The 8,295-nt window shown below is 40.8% G+C and overlaps 1 protein-coding gene across 1 annotated transcript in view; it reads left to right on the top strand.

Annotated features, from left to right (window-relative positions):
- Positions 1-6,761: 6,761 nt before the first annotated feature.
- The window catches only part of KIF3C (kinesin family member 3C), a 1,444,108-nt gene continuing 1,442,574 nt past the window's right edge, over positions 6,762-8,295 (top strand). Inside the window, exon 1 of the mRNA XM_044062885.1 lies at positions 6,762-8,295. This exon is cut by the window's right edge and continues 399 nt beyond it. Coding sequence (XP_043918820.1) covers positions 7,207-8,295 — 1,089 coding nt within the window. The 5' untranslated portion in view covers positions 6,762-7,206.

Here is an 8,295-nt window from a genome sequence, read left to right as displayed (position 1 = left end):
CACTGGAATAGGACGCCGTAGCCAGGGTCATGCAACAGCCAGAGATTCCAGAAAATAAAGATGGCGTCGGAAGGAGTGGGATATATTTATATAGTTGGGAAAGGAAGTTAGAGGAATTAAGGGATTGATATGATAGGTAGGGGTATAAGGGGCGGGGAAAGATCGATATAGACAGGCACTGGCCGGAAGCAAGAGCTTCACAGTGCCAGGCAAAGTAGGCAGGAAAGAGATATAATCTAATATGAGTCAGTTGTAATTTCCAGTTATTGTACGGAAAGGAGGGTCTATAGAGAAAAAGGTGGGTGGTGGTAGAGAAGAGGGAACACAGGTTGCAGAGGCAGGATAGAGAGAGGTAGTGGGTTTTAGGAGAGCCGGACAGTGAGCAATAGAAGAGGCAAAGGCCAGTGAAGAAGAAGGACCCCAGGAACAATCAGTGAAATGCTGACTACTGAGGTAAGGTGAAGATGTGACTGGAGGAGAGTGAGTAGTTGTGAGAATAGAGGAGTGAGCAGGACTGGGATAGCAAAGAAAAGTACAAGCCAAATGTATGATAATATGTGTATCAGAACAATGAGATAGGTTTGTAGGGCAAATCCTTAGGAAAAGGATGCTATCCAGTGGAAAAGGATAGAATAGAAACAATAAACTTTCCTAGTGTACTTTCAGGTCTAGGAGTAGAGGAGAGGAACAGAACTCAGCAGCTTAGATAACTTGTAGGTAATGTGATGAGGTTTGGGAGAAAGGATTAGAATAGCATGAGTGTGCTGGCTGACCTGGCTAGGGAGCAGTCCTCAGTTACATGGCATTATATAGTTCAAGTATAGTAATAACTAGTCATTATAACACATACTTTCTTGGTTCCTTGTGAGTTAGAGGCTTAGGGAGAGGATTGGCTCTATCCTTTAGTTCAGGTAGAGACCAATTGTCTTAGCATAAGGTTTAGATCTTGGCTTTCAGGCAGGGCAGATTCTCATTCACTAGTTCAGGGCAAGCAGGGTGATGTGTTTCTTGGTTCCTTGTGAGTTAGAGGCTTAGGGAGAGGATTGGCTCTATCCTTTAGTTCAGGTAGAGACAAATTGTCTTAGCATAAGGTTTAGATCTTGGCTTTCAGGCAGGACAGATTCTCATTCACTAGTTCAGGGCAAGCAGGGTGGAGTGCTACACTGGAATAGGACGCCGTAGCCAGGGTCATGCAACAGCCAGAGATTCCAGAAAATAAAGATCTATTTATTTTACATTTGTTGACCAGGAATGTCTGACTGAGCTGAAGCCCTTTTTCAGCAGAGACCCGGGGAGAAAAGCTCCAGTAAATAGATATAACAGTTTGTCATTATTAACAGGTATTATACAAATGGAATAAGGCAAATCAGATAGCAGGCTACAGGAGAATTTTTGAGAATATACAGATTACATTTTGTCATAAGTACTAGTATAATACATAGAATTATGTAATGGAGAAAACAGGCAGATAAAGTCAGAGCACTTTTTGAAAGTAGTAGTTAGAATAGAAGAGCAACGTAGGAGATGAATGTTAAATTTTACAATTAAACAATCAGGAAGGAATAAAAGTTACAGAGAGAGGGGAAAAAGCTATTGATTAGTGGAGAGAGATAGAGGGTTTTCAGGGTGGATTTGAGCATTGGCAGATCCATTTCCTGTTAAAATATTCTTTTAGAGTTAGTGTAAACTGTTTGGGATGTGTGAGTGTTCGAATTTCGAAGAGAAGTTTGTTCCATTTGATAGAGGTATAATAGCTGTATAGGCTACACCCTGCTTTAGATTTTGGCTTATAGATTTTTAAGCGGTCTTGGGAGGAGCTTCGGAGGCTTCTTGTGGGAGTATAGTGAGAGATGATGGTGTGTAAGGCTGGACAGAAAGATGGTTGGTAGAGAATTGCATGTATGGTTTGGAGCTGGGAGAGAAGGAACAGGTGAAGTAACTCTGGCCAGTTTAAATATCTTAGAGAGAGACAGTAGAGAGATCTATAGGAAAGTTGAGTTGCAAATCTAGCTACTTTATGGTATGTGGTCTCAAGTCTAGTGAGGAGAGAGGAGTTTAAGTTAGTAAGGATTTGTGAACAATATGTTAGGCAGGGAAGAAGGCAGGAATGAGTGAGGGTTATTCTAGCTTCCTAGGTGAGAAATTTTTTATTTCTATAAAGTAGGCCTAATTTAAAGTGAGTATTCCATATACAGTTGTTTATGTAGAGGTCAAATTTTAGTTGATCGTTGATTGTGATTCCCAGTTGTTTTGAGCTAGATTCAACTACAGTAGGAGTGTTATTAAGTGACAGGATAGTAAATGAGGACTTTATATGGTTAGATGTTTTGAGAAGGAAAAGTAGGAGCTTTGTTTTCTTGGGGTTGAGGATGAGTTTGTTGTTTGAGAGCCATGTTTCTACTGAGTTAAAGGATGTTTGGATAGCTGATAAGAGTTCAGAGGGAGAGTTAGCTATTGTAATGACTGTAGAGTCATCAGCATATTGGATAACAGAGGAAAGTGAGCAGGAGGTATAGAGCAGGTTTGTAAAGATGTTGAAAAGCAGTGGCCCAAGAATGGATCCTTGTGGGACTCCCATTTGTATTGGAAGGGGAGTAGATAAAGCAGTGTCCCATTTTACTGACTGAAATCTATCTTTTAGGTAGCTATCGAACCAAGCCACTGTGTCAGGAGAGAAGTTAAGGCTAGACAGTTTGTTTAATAGTAGAGGGTGAGAAACAGTATCAAAGGCCTTTGAGAGATCGAGGAAGAGACAGGAGATAAGTTTATGGTCATCTCTGGCCAGGGAGATAGTGTTGAGAAAGGATAGAAGTGCAGTATACGTGCTATGCTTAGGTCAGAAACCATGTTGTGTTGGGGTAAGTAGGTTTTCCTGAGAGAGATTATTCATGACTTGAGTATATATGCACTTTTCGAGAACTTTTGACAGAGGGGAGAGGATGGCAATAGGTCTAAAGTTTGAGATTTCAGTGGAGTTACCACCTTTGTGGATAGGCAAGGTGTAGAAATGTTTCCAGATGGATGGTACTTTGGATTCAGAGATTGACCGGTTTATGATGATAGAGATGGGAAGGGTGAGAGAGTGGGCAGCTGTCTGAAGAAAGTATGATGGGATGTTGTCAGCAGATACTGAGCAGGATTTTAGTTTGAAGAGTAGGGTTTGAATGTAGGTTGTAGAGATAGGCTTCTGGGAGAAGATTTTGGGAGGAGTAGTTGTTGAGGAGGAAGCTTGGTTTATTGGGTCAGTTGTAGTGGAGCTATTGGAGTTAAAGAGTTTGGATATTGATTCAACAAAGTAAGAATTGAAGGTGTTAGCAGTTTCTTCTGGTGTCTTTTCTGGGGTAGGGTTTGTTGAGCTAGGCTTTCCTGGATGAAGTATTTGATTGATAGCATTCCAGAATTTTTTGGGGTTTGATTTTAGAGTGTAAGGGGGGGTTGGAGTAGAATTATTTTTTGTCTTTATTGATACGCCTTTTGGCCAGGTTTCTTTGTTCTTTGTAGGTCTTTTGGGTTTTTAGTTTGAAGCCATTTTTTCCAGGACTTATCTCTAGATTTCATGAGAGTTCTTGTGTTTTTTGTTAGCCAAGGAGATAAGGTTGCTTTTGTCCTACTTTTCAAGGTGGGGCTAGTGAGTTTACGATATCCAGAAAAGTAGAGTTGAAAACAATGACAGCTTCATCTAGGGGGAGCTGGGTGAGGAAGTCCAAGCTTACTCTAGCTATGAAATGTTGAATGTTTCAGGGTTGAAGTTGGATAGATTATATCTAGTAATATATTTGTGTGGTTTAGAGAGGTGGGTTGAGTATTTTAGTACCTTTATGGGTGATTGGTCACTCAGAGTATTGGCAAGGGTTTCTGGATTATGGTATTTAGAAGGAGCTGAGACAAGTATCCAATCAATGAGGGTATTAGTGGTGTGGGTGTTGCTAAAATGTGTTGGCTTAGTAATGAGCTGGGTAAATCCATATAAGTTTATATTATGTGGTGAATCTGGGTTATTTAGGGCTATCACCTATCACCTACCTTGACATGGTTAAGGCATTTGATATAATACACCACTTGGGCATTGTTAGTAAACTTATGGAATTAAGCATAAACCCCTATATAATGCACTGGCGGGAAATATTTCTATGCTGCTCACCTTATAAGTAAGTACAAAGCATCCATGTCCACTGTACTCAGCCCTTACCAGATTCATCATTGAGTATAATGCCTCCTTTGGTAGGTTCCTGACCAGACACATGCAACAACCAGAATGCACAAAAGGTTCCTTACAAAAAGGAATACAGGACATAAACACAATGTCCAATGCAGATCACCTCAAAGCCTTTTCTCTATATTTGGTCTCCTACAGACTACTGAGAGGCGATCTATGCCTGGCGCACAAGGCATCCTTGGATGCCACTCTGATGGACCTTTTGCATATCCACAAAATGAACAGCGCCAGAATTATTAGATCTAAATTTTGCTTGCAACATAAATAGGACATGTTGGAGAGACAGATATGTACCTAGCAGAATTCCCATTTTCTGGTATAGGTTTTCAATCTATGTGAAACAAAACCACCCCAACCCTATTTAAGCATTACCTGGACCAGTGGATGGGAAATCAAAAATTCACCCCTAGCTTGGCACCCATGTTTCTGACGGACACAGACCGTCAGTAAATCATGACTTAATAAGTTAATAAACACCCCTATATACACGTCTATAATAAAATAACTTGTGGAACACATTTGGGTTGCATGGCTAGGCTTAAAAAAGATCCTAGTGATCATTCACCTAGTATGCACTTATGATCCTCTGCAGTACAAATAAGAAAAACCTAGCCAAGCTAAAGCCAAGCTAATGTGTTCACTGTGTAATGTCTTAAACCTCCTGCAGTGGAGATCCATGGGATATATGTAGGGTTGCCACCTTTTCAAATGCCCAAAATGGGACATTTTTTGTACAAATATGAGATTTCACAGGACAAAACATACCCACGGCCAATGCAAAGGACATAACTTCACTTTTTTGCCAAAATAAAAGCTTATTTTTGTAGCATTTGAGTTGCTTTTCCTATCTGATATAATATTAATGTATTTCAGATACAAAATAACTGTTTTATGCAATTATTAAAGAAAACTTAAGAGATATATTTTGTCTTAAAATCTCAGGACATTTGCCATTTTTTGGGGGGGGGGGTTGCAGGACACAACTGCCCAAAGTGGGACTGTCCCTTGCAAAGAGGGACAGGTGGTAACCCTAGAGATATGCAAATATCCCTTAAGTACATATGAGTGTTTCAGCTACAGGGCTTTTGAATGCTCCGACTTTTTACTTTATAAGTCTTTATAGATGCACTCAGGCCAAAAAAGCAACCCCCCCACGCACATATATATAATATATATATATATATATATATATATATATATATATATAATTTTATTTGTTTATAAATCCCTGGTTTTGTGCTAAGCATGTGCCAGTTCTCCATTTACACTCTTGGTAATTAAGCTTCACTTATTTCCACAGATGAAAGTTATTGAATTTTTTATGAGACAGGTCAAACCATTAAGCCCTCTCCATGATGTACACGTTGTATATTAAATAAACAATTATCAGAATCATATTCCATCTGTAAAAAAGACACACACAAACAATCTGATATAATTATGTAGTTAAGTCGATTTAAACCAGTACAATTTGTATTATTAATTCATTGTCTTGTTTAGATCCCACAATCATGGTGATAAACACTTTTATATAATTAAAATAAGTAAGTTTTGGGCAAATGTGATATGACTTATATTAAAATAATGTAGCATGGATAAAACGTAAATTTCTGTTTAAAATTGTATAACCTTTTGTACCGTTGCATTTTCTTCCTAAAACAGCCTTCCCGGATTGGTCTACTACAACATTCTCCCTCTGTCAGAATTGACTGCATTGAGTTTTCTAGAAAAAATGTGTTATTTTTCTATGGAAACCAAACTGATGCATTTCCGAGTAGCAGACGTAAATGTTTAAATCTCTCCACAGATTATTTCAGTTCCTTAAAAATATAGAAATCATCACTAACAACAGAATCTTTAACAAATGAGCACGTTTACAGTATATTATTTTAAATATTAGTGAAAAATAAAGCCTTGTAAAGTGACAAACGGGGACGATAGGAATACTACACTGCGGTTACTCGGCTCGCATTCTAATATTCGCCACTGCCAGTTTGAAACACTGATTAAGAAGGAAAACAGAGGACAGTGACTAACATATGGGTAATGTCTGGCAAAACGGAAATATTTATTAAAGGAACTCACTAATGAAAGGCATACAACGGAAAGCCGTGACCACTATTTCCCGAATAATTGCTCCATACAGTTAACGCCTAGCATCATGATATAGCATACCGTTACGCAACTTAACACATTACCGCGCTCTTCTAAAACAAAATGCAATTTACCAAAAAATTAGTGGTCTTTCTTTGTTTAATTAAGATTATCTTGACGGTATAGGCAACAAATTTAGCCGCTTATACTTCCCATTGGTGTCACGAGTAGTCGGAATTTATATTCTGCCTGTATACATCCACCCAATACCAGAGCCACATGCTACAAAGGGACTCCAAATCCCAGAATCCCGGGAAACCCCCGTTTTGTGTTGTGAGCTTCAGTTGGCTATACATGTATGTGACAGTGTGATGTAACGCGTCTGGCTGCCTGGCTGCCTACGCCCCACTCCCCACCCCACCCCATTCTCATCTGCTAGCGATCCTCCCCCTTCTGGCCACATTCAGTACACCTCCTGTGGTACTGGGAATCAGCATCTTTCAGCATCTAGCGAGAGCGGTTGTCATGATGTTTACATCTGTAGCCCTGCAATGAAGAAGCCTTGACACAGGCGTTGCCAGCAGTAGCCCAAGAGCTTGCCGCAGCAGTGAGTGTGCTAAGTGGTGTGACTGTCTGAAATGTGTCGGTGCACGTAAGGAGCAGCGCATCGTCTCCTTCTGCCGGTGCATCCTCTGCTGCATCATTTCTGTCTGCCTGGCCAGCCAGGAGGGATACCGGCACCAGCTTAGCCGCAGAGCCCCGTCACATAGCTTTGCATGCAGCTGGTGGTGGTGATGATGCGAGACGAATGTGTTGCTATTTCGGCAGCGTTAATAGTAAGGGGCCGTGTCTAACGCTATTGTTGGGACCTTGCAGGAGGGCGGAGAGGGAGGAGGATGATGATGGTCGGGGAGTCTATACTGAACAGGTGTAAGGGTCTGGAGTCGAGGCACAAAACGATGCCCAATAATACTATATTAGCTAACAAACCCAGGAGTGGAGAGACAGTGAAAGTGGTTGTCAGATGCCGACCTATGAGCAGGAAAGAGGAGGCGACGGACAACGACAGAGTCGTTGACTTGGATATTAAGCTGGGGCAGGTGACTATTGCCAACCCCAAAGCCACCCCGGGGGAGCTCTCAAAAACGTTTACGTTCGACGCTGTATACGATGCCAATTCTAAGCAAAGCGATGTCTATGATGAGACCGTTAGACCGCTGATCGATTCAGTTTTGCAAGGGTTTAATGGGACAGTGTTTGCTTATGGGCAGACGGGGACTGGAAAAACCTATACTATGCAAGGAGTGTGGGCAGACCAGGAGAAAAGAGGTATTATTCCAAATTCCTTTGAACATATATTTACTCACATATCCAGGTCCCAAAATCAACAGTTTCTAGTGAGGGCGTCTTACCTAGAAATCTACCAGGAAGAAATAAGAGATCTGCTGTCAAAAGACCAGAATAAGAAGCTTGAGCTGAAGGAAAACCCAGAAACTGGTGTTTATATCAAAGACCTGTCCTCTTTTGTAACCAAGAATGTTAAGGAGATTGAACATGTCATGAATATTGGCAATCAGGCTAGATCAGTTGGTGCCACAAACATGAATGAGCATAGCTCTAGGTCCCATGCTATTTTTGTTATCACTATAGAGTGTAGTGAGACTGATGAAGATGGGGAAAGCCACATCAGGGTGGGAAAGCTGAATCTGGTGGACTTGGCTGGCAGTGAACGCCAGAGCAAAACAGGAGTACAAGGTGACAGACTTAAAGAAGCCTCAAAAATTAATTTATCTTTATCAGCTCTGGGCAATGTGATCTCAGCCCTTGTAGATGGAAAGAGCAGTCATATACCATACAGGGACTCAAAATTGACCCGCCTACTACAGGATTCTCTTGGAGGGAATGCAAAAACCATCATGATAGCTACTATTGGGCCTGCATCATGTAACTATGACGAAAGCTTGATAACGCTCAGGTATGCCAAC

The sequence above is a fragment of the Protopterus annectens genome, chromosome 2.part1 (genome assembly GCF_019279795.1).
Source record: "Protopterus annectens isolate FY-2018-M chromosome 2.part1, PAN1.0, whole genome shotgun sequence".
Classification (NCBI taxonomy): Eukaryota; Metazoa; Chordata; order Ceratodontiformes; family Protopteridae; genus Protopterus; species Protopterus annectens.
Note: the sequence above shows the minus strand (reverse complement) of the source record. Positions and strands in the feature narration are given on the sequence as shown.